Raw genomic sequence first — 16,848 nt, 5'->3', positions numbered from 1 at the left:
TATTTAAACCAGTGGTTCTCAATGTTGGTGCCATTGCCTCTGGGTAAGTTTGCAGTCATAAAATGTGTACTGAGGTATAAATTAGTAACTAGGGGCAATGAGAATTGGGCAGTTTAAATGTAGTACAATGCATATTTCATGACATATCAACCACTACATTGTCGTTGTAAAAATAACTTTGTTATGGGTTTCAAGTTGGCATTATAAATCACCTTGTTGTTTGGGGGGTGATAAAAAAACAAAATAAAAAATCTCCAAAACAAAATCTAACATACGTTCAACCAGAGTAAAAAAAGTAACCACTCCAAGGAACCCAATAATGATTCCAGGCACAACAAATGAATATCCCCATGCCCATCCAACAAACGCAGAAGCAATGACTGAACCAATGATATTTCCGAACGATGTGTGAGAGTTCCATATGCCCATTATCAAACCTCTCCTACAAAACATCAGGAAGTGAAAGCGACACTGAACAATGTAACATGCCAGCTGAAAAATATACCAGAAAATGGTGCAGCGTTTTAACCCCAGATCTGTATCCAAAGGGCATAAAGTGTTTACTTACTTATTTTTTCCAAACCAGTTTCCCATACAGGCAACAACACCAGGCCAACCAGTAGTTTGTGCAAGTCCATTTAATACCTTATGTAAAAAATCATGATAGTTAATTAACCTGAAGTGAATGAGAAACAATTATCGCTTTATCACAAGTTTTTGCTCTTTTAACTAAAGCAGTTGAGTTTCTTTTACTGAATTTGCCATGCAGATTAGGGATTTTCTACTTAATATTGATTTTACAGAAAACATAGTTTATGGACTAAATTACAAAAACACACTACTCACTTGAGCAAAGACATAGAATGTCAAAGAATGAATTTCAAAAAAATAACCAAATCCAAACATGGCTGTAAAAATGCAGCAAAGTATCATACCGATACTCAGAAAGTACCGTAGTGAAACTCTCTCTGCAATCATTCCACTGAAAATGGGTTTATATTAGAAACAAATTAATAAATTGCAAACAATTTCCATTTAGTTCATTCATATTGCACAAACAAGAAAACAATCGTACCTGAAAAACATTCCCAAAGCATAGGAAATTAAAAATGCATAGTCCAAATCGCCATACAGAGATTTGTAGTTACTTTTATCTGGAAAAATAACCCCCGTATTAAATTGTCAAGTGCATTTGCAACTGATTGTTTTACCGAATGGGGCAAAGTCACACCAAGTTCCATTGGATCCATTTGTCTGTTTGACAAAGTCTGACACTGAAACATGGTTGAGATGCCACAAGGTATTAAATTCCTTTGGTTTGATTGCAGAGCAGTTTCGATGCAGTTCACCCTTATAAGACATTTAAAATAAATACAGCAAACATCAGGTGTAAGTTGTGTTTAAAAATGCAAGCACATTATAAAAACACTTTGGTGCAAACTTTGATAAGTCTCTAACTGTGAGGTGAAACAACAAATTCCAATTTATTTATTTGTTTTGATTGTAAAAATGGCTCCTGCATGTTAAACGTATGCACCACCCTATAAGCAAACATGATGTATTTTTAGATTGTATAGCTTTAATGCTGCTCTTTAGCAAATAAGCTACTCATTAGCATGGCAAGTCAATTCAAATGCACATACCTTCACAATACTTAATGGCTTGCGACTTATGTGGTACGACATGTAGCAGAAAAACGTCAGCACCAGCATGGAATATTTGTAACTGAAAAATGACAAGAAATTAAATGATTTTAACAATATAATCTTATTTACAAAACCACAAACAACAGATTACAATTACTTACTAATCATTTCTATACTTTGAGCTGACACTGCAACCACAGGAACGCAAGCATGCCACGGCAGGAGGGACTTTTGCCATTGTTACAAATTTAACCAAAAGAAAATAAAGATGTCCGGCAATTTAGCAGTACATATCATCCAAGCTACCAAAAACGTACACCTCAAGGACAATCTGCTAAAAGTGAGCAGCGTACAAAGAAGTTATATGGCAACAAGCGATAAACTACTAGAGCGTGACGACACGTGACACTCGATGTGTTGCAATCATACGTTCTTTACGCCCTGTTCAAAGTGCAAGAAAGCTTGGGTGGACCTATTTGGTTTCAAACTAAAATAAACAGGTAAAATTGACCTGGTGTGAAAGCGTTTTGTCGCTAAATTTATACCGTTCAAACGTTTAGGATCCATGTCCCACTTGTTCTACTACAAATAACTAAACTTATCATAATTCAATTCTCGAAAAGATTTAGAAGCAGCAGGGCCACTCAAATGGTGGACCGCGGTCCGCATCCGGACCTTTTAGCCGTTAGATGTGGACCTCGATACGTTTTTCTTCTGTAGTGTACATTTCTGTAATTGGTAAAAAGTTTCCAAACTGTGGCAGCTGTTTTCAAACAGGCGAAACGATTTCTTGGGACACCGCAACACTTATTACACATATAATAGTCTTGTCTGTGATGTCATAAACTGCCTGCATGAAGTAATCTTGCAAAACCGGCTGAAATACATGCATGTACTGGTAATGCTTTTGCGAGTGTTAAAGCGGGGTTTATAGTGCTGTTTTGTTTCGCTTGTATTAACACTCGGTTTTAATATTCTGTTCCATACTCCTTATTAGCCAATTAAGACATGTTGCATTCGCATTTCTGAAAACAGTGTCCGGACCTCGGGATTTTAAAACTTCTGTACTTGGACCTTTGACAAAACTAATTGAGTACCCCTGTCCTAGAGCCAGTTGGCCAGGGATATTCTGATTGCGCATAAAATGTGATGTGGCGCATGTGACTGGAGGATTTCACAATGGATCGAAGAAACGTTTTTACTAGTGATGCACCGGTTGGCCGAAACATTTCGGCCGAATAATCTTTTTTCGATGTTTCGGTTTCGGCCCGAACATTTTTGAAAATTCGGCCTAAGCCGAACTTTTTGATTGCTTGGAATTATGGCCTAAAGTCCTATCCAGTATTTCTTAAACTGTGCGTCGTTTCAGTTTTCCAAGGGCGTCGCAGAATAGTTCCGTTTCGTGACTTTTTGTTGTTGTATCAATAAACACAACTTTAATACTAAGTTTCCTCATTAACTTTTATTTGCTGGTACGTCGCAAGTCCACAAAACTTTTCCAGGGGCGTCGCAACAAAAAAAGTTTGAGAACCACTGTCCTAAACTATCATTTTCAACAATGCGAAACGTCATAAATTAACTGATTGTTGTATCTATAAAATACGACACAAGGTTCAGTTGAAAAAGATCCATAGAAACAGGGATTTTTGGTTCGGCCTGACTCGTGGCCGAATATTCGGTTTCGGCCCGAACCTTTTTTTAGCGGGTTCGGTGCATCACTAGTTTTTACCAAATATCATGTTTTTATCCTGTTTTGGTAACAGCCAATAAGCCTAATTGAAGATTCGCAATCGACTAATTTAAGCATAATTAGTATTACTATCATAGATAGCACAGCTTATATGTTACAAACGTGTTGTAAGGATGTCACAAATTTGTTTACGTGAGAACAGGACAAAGTCTTACTGTTTCATTGATTAAGTCAGGGTTCACCAAAGTTTTTTTACTGCGAGCCCAATAACATTAAAAAAGACACGGCAAATAAATTACAAAGCCTTAAAGCAGCTACAAAAATATAGTCGGTGAAGCGCTTTTGCAGCACCAGCTTATTTCGGGTCAGATAGTGGTACTGTCAAATATTTAAATCGTGTCTTATTTGCCAGTAATTGCCGATTTCTATAGATTCCCGCTTTTCCTCAGTGCAGCTTGTGTTGTAATCTTTTGCGTTGTGTGACGTAATAATCGACTGCCAGTTTTGTGTGATAACGCAACGTGGTTTAGTTCTTTTCGTTGCTGACTTCCGTGGAGCACGGTGCTCCGTCGGTTGAACTAGAAAAGGCTGTTTATTGTCGTGTTGACGATTATTGGTGAGTCACTTTGTACATATGTGTTTAATATCTTCCCAAGCCTGAATTATAATGATGAATGCGAACTTAACTGCAGTGACTTAAACAGTGTTTCTCAACCTTTTTTCTTGTACCGCCCCTTTTACGTGTTCGTTATTTATAAACGCCCCCCTCAAAACTGACAAAAATAAATACGATTTTATTTCACGAACAATATTAATGCGATATGTTTAACAAGTTATTTTAGCACTTATTCATAGATTTTCTAATGGTTAATTCAACATGATACCACTAACAGTGTTCATTGCTTTTGGCTTGGTACACGTGACGGGCCAAAACTGCAATTGTTTTGTTTGGTCGAGCACCGAGCATCTCATCACGTTAACGCTCGGTGTATTGCGAGTTGCGACGTCCAAAAACGTTTCCAATTCCATGTTTTTACTTGCCCCCTTTTTAGCCCCCAGGGCCGTATTTAAGATGTATGGGTCCTTTCTGCATAACACATAGGGAAAGCCAAAGCCAAGTGAAACACCAACGTTTTTTATGTAACAAACTGCAATTGAGGGTGTTAACACCATTTTACGTTTTTGAAAACAGTCACTTTAATTCTTGGGGACCCTACTTCTGTAAGTCAGCAGTAAACAAATGACACGTTCAATTGTGATGTCACAAAAACTGTTTATGACTTGCCTTTTACATTGTTGTGTAATAAGCAATTAATCAATTTGTAGTACGGTTTTGTAGTGAATGTCCAACGCAGCGGTCACCAAACCTTTTTCACTGCGGGCCGGATAACGCGCGTCTTTCCGGGACCAACAAAAGTGCAATCTTCGCTCGAGTCAGATCATGCTACTGTCTAACAGTAAAATTGTTTTGAAAATTATAGAATCTCTTCTACAGGCAAAACTCATTTATTCTTTCACAATTAACGATAGAAAGCCGTTATGAAGGCATTGATAGATAGTTTTTGTTTGGTCTGTGATAAAACAAACAACTGTTGGATCATTTTGTGCGTTCTGTAAAAGTAGGTATAGTCTTACATGTTGTTGAAGAAATGCTTTTCCAGTAAATTAACGTTTAACTCAAATTTCATTTTTTCCAATATATATATATATTAGGACCAAACACTCTCGCAGACCCGATGAAATGACGTCGTAGTTTGGTGACCCCTGGTCTAGCGGCTCAGTCAATGCGGCCGAGCGCCGAGCATCATAAATTGCCATGTGCGACGCTCGGTACCAAGTGCTCGACAAGCCCCGACAAATGACGCATTGTGATTTGTATAAAATGCATTGCGACATCACCATCAAAAACACGCAGCAAACAAAGTACACAATACAGCGAATACTGAGTCAAATCTACTTTTAATGGTCACAGACGGAAAAGATATGTCAAAAATGACTTCGACGCTTTGTTTCGTTTTACCTGATCTATCTTTTCCCAGCGCCCCCTTAATAAGAGCAAACGCCCCCAGGGGGGCGCCCCCGTTGAGAACTACTGACCTAAAAAGTCATTCGCTTTGTAATAGTTGTACTGTTCGTGTAGTTGGGTTTAGACAAGGTGCTTAAGTTGCATTTTATTTACGCAGTATTCCTGTTTTCTCCTCACGTGAAGCGTGTCTTATTCCTGTACTGTCGCCCAACATAGCTTGGTAAGGACTGTGTGTGACGTCATAACGGCGCATTGTGGTGATATATGTTGTTGTATGTTTAGGTGTGTATCATCAGTAATCGATGCGAGTTGAATACCCTTGCTGTTTACTCTCTCCGGTTACCACAACAGTTGGTAAGATTTGGGGTCTGGTATACTTTCATGACCACACGTCATACCAGTACATACACCAATGACCTTTGCATATGATCAACTACGTCATAGTACAGATACTTCACGCACATAATGACGTCACACATTTTCCCTATCGCCTGACCAAAATTTCCCACTTAACGAAATAACCATCGCAGAAAGCTGGTGTGTGACGTCATCAAGGCTTTAGATGACGTCATGCAAAAAATTACGTCAATCGGATCACGTTAAGTACATGTATTCAACGTCTAAACTTACTCGCTTATGCAAAACACCTCTCGCTCGCCGATTATAATCTGCGTTTGCTCACTTAGGTACAATGACAAACAATTTTTAGTTTGTAGAAAAGGTAAATCATTTACGAAAATCAATCGCAATCATTTTTTCACTGTTTCTCGGCGTTGTTCTTGCAATAACCTATCGTTTTAAACATCCTGTTAATTTAAAACACCCTAAAATGTCTAAAACATTGAAGAAAACATATTCAGAATGCTGATTTCTATGTTTGCCCGAACTATGACGATATTGGGTCCTTTTAATCACATAAATCCAATGAGCAGAAAATTAAAAAATTAAAATCGTTTCCAACGATCACGAAATGGTCAGTAGTTCTGGTGCTTGCTGCAGCCAAAGTTGGGATCGCAGCAGGGCGACCGAGACATTGTTGGAAAGGCCTATCCTTCCTCTCCAGCTTGCACCCCCATGTAAGTGCGTCACCTAGCGATCGTTTGAATAAAGGCAGCTTTTATCATAAGTGTGACGTCACAATGCCTGGGGGTAGGTCGGTGGGGTCAAAGTGAGTGGAAAGTTAAATGCCTTGTGAATATTTGTGCCAAGTTTCGAGCCGAAAGCTCAAGTACATTTCGGATGAGAGGCCGACAAAGGGAGACGGGCATGCGAGCGTTTTTTGCACAATGTGCTCGAAAATGTGCAGGTCAAAATGTGCAGGTGCCGAAATGTGCAAGTCATAATGTGCAGGTGCCAAAATGTGCAGTCGCTCAAATGAAGTATTGATATTTAACGTCAAACTATTGTTGTGGTCATAAATTGTGCCAAAAATATTAGTTATAAGTTATGACCTATAAATTAAAATCGGATTTAAGAGAAACTTGTAAAAATGCATGTTGTGTTTGTTAGATATGGCAAAGCGTGAAATTATCTAGCATTCAGGAAATAGGAAACACTGTTTTTCAGACTAGATATGTACACGATCGTCACCTCAATCGGTTTGACTTTATTGTTTTTAATTTAAGGCCTGTTAGCTTGTAGCCTGCCCAGCTTCTATAGATTTTACAATTAGACAATAGTATACTCATATGACAGTCCAGCTATTGTTTCCGTCACGCTTGATTAACACTACACGCTTGTCGGATGCTTGCATTGAGTTTGGTGCTTTAAGAGCAAGCAAATGACAAAGCTGGGCTTGTATGGTCAGATTTATGCATCTACCCTGTATAATGTTACTACGTGGTTGTGATTGTGCTGTTGGAGAGTATTTAATGTACGTTTTATCTTTTTAGTACTTCTTTAAACGCTTTGAAGTGATTTTACCTAACATATTAAAGGGTGCATAAAGTTTATTACTAATTGATTTAAAGTCTGGTAAAAATAGAACTTTCCTAACTGGCTGTATCTTTGAACTGATGTTCAACGACTTTGGCCTCGACCAGGAACTCTGGACAGACGAAAGGTCAAGCTTGAACAAAGATCATGTTTTTTTCCAAAGTTACTCATTTTAAACTGTCAACAAAGGGTAAATTTTGTGAATCAAAAATTAAGTTTATTTGAAGAAAAATTCAAGGCACCAAAACAATTGCTAGACATCATAACCACCAAGGAAACTGGTGCAGAAAACACAAGTCAAATTGCTATGATAAGTAACAAAGAGTTAGACACAACAGAGTATTTATGAGGATATGTTTTTTCAAGGCAAAAAACTAGTTTACGGAAGTTATCAAAATTGTCAGCATGTTGTCAACCATGCGACCACAGGGCCAGCTGATTTCTTTAGTGGAGCCAAAGTCTGGAGGTCTCGCTTATCCTTTTATGAGTTACTGCAACTTTTACAAAGTGCGTAAATGCCTGACAGGATGTTTACGGCCAGCCAACAAGCTAGATTTTTACTGCATTGCAAAAGTTACACTGATCCTCACAGAGTTTCCAAAAAAGACATATGTGAAATTCTAGAAGTTGCTGGACTACCATATGAGTATACTGTTATTAAACTCAAAACCAAGTCAAAGACCCAGCTGTCCAGTGATTTTTATTCAATGAAACAAATGAATTATTAGAAAGTTTTCCATCCTTTGGGTTATACTGCACAATTGACAAAAGGACTATATATGTGTCTTTGGAAGAAACTCAAATGACAACATTCAAAAAGAAAAGGACAACCACACAGTTGCCCAACTTAATGTTTGACATTTTTTATTTGTTTGAGGCTCATTTACATGACATAACTTGGTATATGGGTATTTAATTAGGTTAGTTTTGAAACCCACACAAATACTTGATGTGATGCCCTAATTTTAAGTTTGCTAAAACATTCATGTTATTGCTTCTGACTTGCTATTGTGTGGACCAGATGGCTAAAAAGACCTACTGTAGGAATATCATAATACACCAAAATATCATTAGATGCTTTTGCAAAATTTGTAATTGTTTCCTGACTAATATACAGAAACTAGATGATTGCCATTATGAACGAAAAAGGTGTATGTTTCATGTGGGATTGCAAATAAATAAACAAACTAAATCTGGCGTGAACAATTAGAGAGATAAAGAGACTGAAACAGCCAGAAAGAATATTAGGATAGGGAAAATATTTTTTTGAGACCGCTGTGGGCATTCTGTATTATATTTTTGGTAAAAAATATGTACAATGGTAACAAAACGGGTTTAGAAAAGGATAATACTGAGATGTCATGAAAAAAATGATGGATGTGCAATGCAAAAGTATAAGTTCTCACCATTTATATAGGCATCAGTTATTTACCACTGCATTTGTTTGAAACCACATTGTATTTTCAGTTATTTTTGCCCTGAAGGGTCATATTCTGTTCAGTTAAAAAACTTAATCCACTGCATTTAACAAGAAAAATAACATACCTATATAAGTTAATTGATTTGCACAGAACACTATTTAAAATAAAAATGCAGGGAAAGATATATAATAATTATGTAATTGGGACAAAAAATTGTTTGTGTGAAAGGGACAGAAAGACTTTTTTAGTATGAAAGGGAGAAATTTTGGCACCTGCACATTTTGACCTGCACATTTTGGCACCTGCACATTTTGACCTGCACATTTTGGCACCTGCACATTTTCGAAAAATGTGCGCACATTTTAACCTGCACATTTTGGCACCTGCACATTTTCGAAAAATGTGCGCACATTTCGACCTGCACATTTTGGCGCACATTGTGCAAATTCTTGCCGTAAGCCCTGTTGGACAAAGGGGTGCTCCTCGACGAATCTCGACCCGCTTCAAGCGGCCGAGTTAAGAAAGGAAAAGCCTATGTCGGCACCTGGTATACTTTCATGACCACTAATTCCTCTCCTTACCCTTTTAGAAGCTTTTGTCTCTTTTAATTTGTTTCTTGACGGACCATCTTGTGGAAGCTTGTTTCCGCTTGCGCACAAATTTGCTATGTTACGTCACATAGAACACCACCAATGTCGCATTGTTTCATGTCCAGTGAAACGTGGTTATCTCTCGTTAGGAGTTCTTTATTCACTTTGTTGATGAACTTCAACTGAATTATACTGTTTTTGTATGATGGCGGCTAATCAAATAAACGTGAGGAAATTGGCGGAGTTAGGAGTTTTGCAGGATTTAGGTATGTGCATCGTTTTTTTACGAGCCTATGGTTTGCTTTCTCGGTAGCAAACTTGCCCAAAATGTGGTTCAGTTATGAAAGAAAAGGTTTGGGCGTCGGCCAAGGTCGATGGCCTAGCTTGGCGCTGTCCAGCACGTGTAAGTTGTTATTTTGTCGCATTGCGTTTATCTTGCAGTTGTCTGATTGTTTTTCGGAATTGAATGTGATTGCTTTTGGCATGATATATACAGTTTTGAAAGTTATTTTGTTTTTGGATTTATTCGTTTGCGTTTTAACAGGCATGCAGAAAAATAGTTTCAATCCGGAAAGGGTCATTTTTTGAGAAAATCCATCTCGACCTGCGTCAACTTGTGACACTAATGTATTTTTGGACATTAGATGTCTGTCAAGACGTAATTATGGCAGAGGCATCAATCTTTAATTATGGCAGAGGCATCAATCTTTTGTGTTGATTGGTGCAATTTTCTTCGCGAAGTAAGCTTTATTCAGATACAAGCTTTTATTGTAAACACCTTCGTTAGATTTGCACGCAGGATCTCCTGTCCAGGCCCAACGTCATTGGTGGAACCGGGCACGTTGTGGCGATTGATGAATCTCTGGTAGCACGCCGTAAACGCGGGTCCATTGCTCAAGCGCGCCCAATACGGGAACAGCTGGTTTTTGGAGGCGTCGATCTTCAGACCGAGTAAGACCTAAAACTATTGCATATTATTTGGCTAATAAACTCTTGTACAGGGAGCTGTATTTTGGAACTAGTCCCACGCCGGGATCGTGCCACGCTAGAAACTGTTATTGTCCGACACGTGGCCCCTGGGACAACAATCTGGTCAGATGAGTGGGCTGCTTACAATCACCTATTAGGAATTTGTTTTATTGACACGTTTTGCTATGTAATTGCTGTGCTATTCAATTACAGGTTTGCCACAGCAATACCAGCACCAAACCGTCAACCATTCCCATCGTTTTGTGACTCCAGCCGGAGTACACTGCACTAACGACATTGAAAGTTTGTGGTGTGATTGCAAACGCAAATTTAAACGCATGAACGGCGCTTACCGTCATTTCATTCCGTCTTACATAGTCGAATGGATGTGGCGGCGTATGCGAGATAAGTCGCAGTATTTAGCCGACCTCATTAACGCCATTGCAAGCAACCCACTGTACCAGATATAAATGTAAATAGTACCCCAGCGGCTATGATGAAAGACTGGTGCCACGACTCCGGGTCTCCACCCTGTCGGTATCACCCGAGCTCTGAGCCCTCGTGTTAGAGAAAATGAAAAAAATCCCGCCCGGCAAATTTTTTCCCATCACAACAACTGGCACCTGACGTGGTGTGATGGCTTTTCACTAAGACCAGTTCTCTGTCTGCATTATTTAGTAAAGGAGTTATATCAGAAGTGTCAATGCAAACAATCAATTTTGAGCAGACGAGTTACAGTGCTATTAAGTGTTTGCGAAACAATTTGTTTGAAAGTTATCCAATCTTTTGTAGAAATTTACATGTGGAATTGCAGGCTTGGATAAAGTTTTGCATAGTTTTCCACAAAAACCCTTGGAGGAGCCATAGTTGAATTTAGTCATAGTAAAGTTGTATGACTGAACGGTCTTAAAAGTGTCAATGAGACAATGCTCACATTTGGGAACAAGAGAAGCTTTTTTGGATCAAAACAAGTCAAATTTTATTTGCATAGTCACTTGATCATCACAGTTCCATTGTCCTGCCGTAGGATCGCAACCGACCGCACGAGCCTAGCGGGGTACGTCCGGTTGCATGAGACGGTTGTACCCGCGGGTTCTGCTGGCCAAATGAAACCCGCCTAAACGGAAACACCAGCTCGGTTCCTCGCAACGTTTCCTGTGATCCCATTGACAGACCCGGGTGTGAAAAGGACAGTTCGTTGCGACGATGAGAATGTTGCCGTCGAGCATCTCCGCCTCATGCAGCTTGTGTAAGATCGATGACGAGATCTATGATGTTGTTCGCTCTAAAAAGTGCTGCTGGCCTTCGACCTGGTCGGTTGGTTTGAAAAGACCGAATCCTACGGCAGTTTTTCGTTCTTTTGTATATGTCTAAGTAAAATCTCGTTTAATAGTATAATAATAAAAAAGTAAAATCACACTAAGATAAAACTAAAACAGCCCCCCAAAAAAACACAAAAGAAAAAAATTGAAAACTAGCACGAGTTCAGGTATGCAGAGATTTGATGGCGTGTGGTAACCTCGATAGCAAATTGTTCTTGTGCCGAACGCGGTGTTTACGCGTGGATGAAAGTTTTCAGCCCTTCGGATGTTGTGATGGTGTAGGTACTGACGTAATATGCGTGAAAGGTACCTTTACGTAGTTGTATATATGGAAGGTAGTGTACCAGTATAAAACGCTTGTAATAGTTTGGCTACCTCATGTTTGTAAATAAGAGCTATGTGTTTCTCCCATTTTAACTGATCGTCGATATAAACTGCAAGGTATTTAGTTTCCGTCGATCGCTGTATTTGCTGCGATCCTATGGAAATCGAAAACTTCGGCGTGTTCAAGCGTATGGAAGGACAAAACAGTAGAGATGTTGTTTTATCTGTGTTAAGCGATAGTTTGTTGTGCCGCATCCAGTTGTCAATATAAATGAGTTACTTGTTTACGTTTACATGTAGCTCAGAGACTCTGATGACTTGCTTTAACACGTGTCATCTGCAAAAAGTTTCGTTGTGAAATTAGCTGCCGTTGGTAAATCGTTTAGCGAAAAGAGTGTAGGAGCCAATGACGAACTTTGAGGACAGTCGCATGTTACGTTTAGCAGTTGTGATGTTGGATTGGCGTGTGCATTGTTTAGGATGACTTAAGTAGCTACCGTATTCCAAACTGATGCTCCAACTTCAACAACAAAACCCTGTGATCGACTGTGTCAAACGCTTTGGACAGGTCCAAGAAAATATGGCACATGTGTATTGCCTTTGATCAATCGTAGCTAACACTCTTTCATGGATTTGGCAGATTGCTATAGAGAGGTAGACCGATTTTGCATCGAAAACCATACTGATAGGATGCTTCTTTCATACGTGCTGAGCAAACATGAAACAAATATATTTGGCATCGGTGCGGGATTAACCATTACGAAAATGGTATAGCCTAAGCCTAAAATGTATTTACCGGATTTTCAATGAAAAGTCGCATTTTCTGGCTAATACTGCGTTATACCTTCTAAGTTATGAGAGTAAATATCGCCAAACATGACAAATACCTATTCGACAGCAAAACTTGCACGTGGCAGTTATAACCCAATGACAATAAGCAAAGCATACCTTTCATCTTTTCCTGGGTAATAAATCTGCAATGAGGATTATTCATAAAAAATTCTCGCAGGGTATGACGATTTTGAAAATCCAGTTGGAGTGGTGTCCTTGCTGGTGGTGGTGGTGCTATAGGTTGTGCAGCAATTGGGTTTATAAGATTAGATTTAGTTTTTTTTCATGGGAAGCAAATAAGGTTGTTGGTTTGCATAAATTTTTGGCCGGCTGGTTGGTAAAAAAACGAAAAATTTAATAAGTGATTAAATCTTACAATAAACAAATTTAATTATACAAGCAACGACATGTGCCACGGAATGCTAACGGTTTCCAGTGTTTGTTGCAAATCGCTTGGCCAAAATCGAGGATGTTTCCAGACCTAGTTAATGGAGACACGTCAGCACCAAGGTAAGCCAGCGGATGAGGCGTCTCGTGGACTCAGTGTGAATAAATTCCTTAGGTCCAGCCGATGGCTTACTGGACCCCAGTTTCTTTGGGAGCAAGAAGATACATGGCCTACCTGTCCGGACTTGTCGTCATTGCCAATCGAATTTCTTTTGTTGAAGAAAGAAACTCAAACCGTTTGTCTGGTCGCCAGCGAATCCGCTACGGATCGACTCATTGCCAGATACTCATCACTCAATCGGCTGAAAAGGGCTGTAAGCTGGTTGCTCAGATTCAAGTCGATGTTGATGTCAAGGAGGTTTCCTGCCAAGTATCAAGCACCTACTGGGCAACTGACCGTTGTTGAACTCAAGGCTGCCGAGCTTGCGATCGTTAAGTATGTACAAAAAGTTTTGCGGACGTTATCGCTGCGATGTTGAAGGCCAAAGGCGAAGCCATTCGTTTACCAAAGAAAAAGAGGGCTCTTGGAAAGCTCAACCCAATTCTTGTCGATGGAGTTATGAGAGTTGGTGGAAGGCTCGAGCGTGCATGTGTCGAGTTTGACGTGAAGCATCCGATGATTCTTCCATACGACCATCGATTTACCGACCTGGTGATTATGCAGCAGCATGACGAGGTTGGCCATTCTGGAATGGTAGAGCTACTAACACGATACGTTTCTCCTGATCCAAAAGTGCTTAATTTTCGATAGGTGGCGTAAAGAGCTGAATTATTTATTTAGCGGCTATAAACGGGTTGGGCTGGGAAATATTTACATAAAATTTTTACATTAGTAACTAATTTTTTGGGTTAGTTTTATTGAATTTTAAGTGCTAATACCTTATCCCAACCCTAATAGCCCTAACCGTTAGCATTTTTTGAGATATACCGTTTTAAATGAAAAAAGTGCTTATTGCGCCACCTGTCGAAAATTAAGCACTTTTGGATCAGGAGAAACGTATCGTGTTAGTAGCTCTACCTTCTGGGAATGGGACACACGTGGTCGTCTCTCAGGCAACGCTACTGGATCACCAAAGGAGGGGTAGCGGTTCGTCGTGTGTGTGTTTCCTGTCGACGAAGAAATGGCTCCCTGGGCAAACAGATGATGGCAGATCTTCCTGCTGCGAGACTGCAGACCAATAAGCAGCTGTTTTCAGTGGTCCGTGTCGACTACTTTGGACCTTTCCCTGTGAAGCAAGGACGAAGTGAGGTAAAGAGGTACGGGTGCATCTTTACATGTTTTTCCACCAGGGCCGCGCACATTGAGATAGCGCCTTCACTGTCTACAGCAGTGCTCTTCAACCTTCTTAGTCGCACGGAACCCCCAAGGTGTTTTGTCAAACTTTGCAGAACCCCCTATAAAAATAACTTTAATGAGTGTAAGAAGTAGGCTAGGTCAAAGAAAAAGATTTCATTTTTTCTTAACACACCCAAAGCACATAATAAAAGTTGACATCAGTTGAATGATTCTTTGAAACACATTGCCATGTTACTTGGATCAGTCGTTTCTATATTATCTCGCAATTTGGAGTGGATCATGGCTGTGTTTATTACGTCACAATTGATCAATGGTGTAACCAAGGTTAACAATATTGAACAGGCGAGCATTGCTGTTCGCAGCAGTGATATTATGAATCATTCATGTTTGACTTGCAACACCTAACCGCAGCGAACCCCTGTGCAACCCTTAAAGTTCACGGAACCCCTGTAAGGGTTGTACGGAACCCTAGAGTTCCGCGGAACCCCGGTTGAAGAGCACTGGTCTACAGACTCCTTTATCGGAGCTCTCCGACGTTTTATCGGTCGTCGAGGACGGCCAGACCAGATCTTTAGCGACAACGGCACAAACTTCGTTGGAGCTGAGCACATCCTGCGCGAAGAGCCAAACAGGTGGAATCAAAGGCAGATCTACAAATATCTGCAACAACGTGAAATTGCATGGAGCTTCAATCCTCCCACTGCCAGCCACATGGGTGGGGTTTGGGAGCGAATGATACGCTCTGTGCGCAAAAGCCTCAACGCTCTGCTTTCGGAGCAGACCTTGTCCGATGAGAAACTGATGACGCTGATGGTGGAGGTTGAGGCCATCCTGAATTCTCGTCCCTTGGTTCCTGTGACATTCGATTCGAAGGATGAGGAGCCCCTTACAACAAATCACCTACTGCTGCAACGTGCAGCGCCAAATATGCCCCCTGAACTGTTTACGGGGAAGGACTGTTACCATCGTAACCGTTGGCGCCAAGTACAATACTTGGCCGACCAATTTTGGCGGCGATGGTCGCACGAGTACCTGCCGACGTTAATGCCCAGATCTAAGTGGGCAAATGGACATTCTAATTTCGCAGTCGGTGACGTTGTGCTTGTAGCGGATGATAATCAGCCCGGGAGCAAATGGCTTCTGGGTTGCGTGACCGTGCCTTGAGTAGTGCGCCAGGTGGTGGTCAAGACTCACACTGGTGCCTTGAGACGCCCAATTGCAAAATTGTGTTTGCTATGCCGCGACGATGCGATGCGTGATTGTGTTCCTCTGTGTTCGCAATTACTGCCGATGTTTGTGTGTTGTGTTGTAAATGTACTCCTTGGATTCGTACATTGTGGGGGGGGGGGTATGTTACATCTTATTTGCCAGTAATTGCCGATTTCTATAGATTCCCGCTTTTCCTCAGTGCAGCTTGTGTTGTAATCTATTGCGTTGTGTGACGTAATAATCGGCTGTCAGTTTTGTGTGATAACGCAACGTGGTTAGTTCTTTTCGTTGCTGACTTCCGTGGAGCACGGTGCTGCGTCGGTTGAACTAGAAAAGGCTGTTTATTGTCGTGTTGACGATTATTGGTGAGTCACTTTGTACATATGTGTTTAATGTCTCCCCAAGCGTGAATTATTATGATTAATGCGAACTTAACTGCAATGACCTAAAATGTCATTCGCTTTGTAATAGTTGTACTGTACGTGTAGTTGGGTTTAGACAAGGTGCTTAAGTTGCATTTTATTTACGCAGTATTCCTGTTTTCTCCTCGTGAAGCGTGTCTTCTTCCTGTACTGTCGCCAAACATAGCTTGGTAAGGACTGTGTGTGACGTCATAACGCATTGTGGTGATATATGTTATTGTATGTTTAGGTGTGTACCAGTAATTGATGCGAGTTGAATACCCTTGCTATTTACTCTCTCCGGTTACCACAACAGTTGGTAATATTTGTGCTATATTTCTGCATTTAAAGCGCAGTGTGTTAATGTCATGCTTTTTGCAGAAACCGTTTCCTATTCGTTTTCCATCGTCTCTTACCGTCCTCTTCCGGTTCAAATTTCCAATTGTTCAATTTTAATTCTACCCATCATCTTCCTGGCCCAAAAGAATTTTGACCATATATTGTTATTTTTGACACGCCATATAACTGTTATCTCGCACTTTCTTTAGTGTGCTGTTTTGAAAAAAATCGCAAAATATAATTCAGGCTGCATTTTTACTGGTTTGATCGGTGCCGGTTCGGGTCCAACGTCAAACAAATTATCGGGTTCAACTCCGGTTCGGGTTTTTAGGAAACCGGTATTAGCGGTTCGGGTTTAATGTAATAAACCGCTCAAACCAGTTCGCGGGTTCGTTTCAGTT

At 40.3% G+C, this 16,848-nt stretch overlaps 2 protein-coding genes and 1 long non-coding RNA gene across 4 annotated transcripts; 2 read left to right on the top strand and 1 right to left on the bottom strand.

Moving 5' to 3' along the window:
• Positions 1-38: 38 nt before the first annotated feature.
• LOC145207692 (glucose-6-phosphate exchanger SLC37A2-like) lies at positions 39-2,008 on the bottom strand. The gene is made up of 7 exons (XM_080078745.1): positions 1,808-2,008; positions 1,644-1,725; positions 1,212-1,350; positions 1,076-1,154; positions 847-982; positions 569-645; positions 39-442 (listed from the first exon to the last, which is right to left on the bottom strand). Exons 1-7 carry the CDS (start codon positions 1,882-1,884, stop codon positions 202-204), a joined length of 831 nt encoding a protein of 276 aa, XP_079934871.1. The 5' UTR covers positions 1,885-2,008; the 3' UTR covers positions 39-201.
• Positions 2,009-3,763: 1,755 nt separating this feature from the next.
• LOC145207685 (uncharacterized) lies at positions 3,764-16,705 on the top strand. 2 transcript variants are annotated; one of them, XR_013854152.1, is made up of 3 exons: positions 3,764-3,952; positions 5,520-5,582; positions 16,359-16,705. It is a non-coding gene; the product is annotated as an uncharacterized LOC145207685 (long non-coding RNA). The 2 variants fall into 2 exon arrangements; XR_013854151.1 differs by lacking the exon at positions 3,764-3,952 and having other exon boundaries at positions 5,469-5,582.
• Positions 9,514-10,415, top strand: LOC145207691 (uncharacterized). The gene is made up of 4 exons (XM_080078744.1): positions 9,514-9,574; positions 9,647-9,711; positions 9,853-9,981; positions 10,096-10,415. The coding sequence occupies exons 1-4, from the start codon at positions 9,514-9,516 to the stop codon at positions 10,261-10,263; spliced, it is 423 nt and encodes a 140-aa protein (XP_079934870.1). The 3' UTR covers positions 10,264-10,415.
• Positions 16,706-16,848: the final 143 nt, after the last annotated feature.

Source organism: Phallusia mammillata, unplaced genomic scaffold (genome assembly GCF_965637545.1).
Source record: "Phallusia mammillata unplaced genomic scaffold, kaPhaMamm4.hap1.1 HAP1_SCAFFOLD_138, whole genome shotgun sequence".
Classification (NCBI taxonomy): Eukaryota; Metazoa; Chordata; class Ascidiacea; order Phlebobranchia; family Ascidiidae; genus Phallusia; species Phallusia mammillata.
This window is presented reverse-complemented; position numbering and strand designations above follow the sequence as displayed.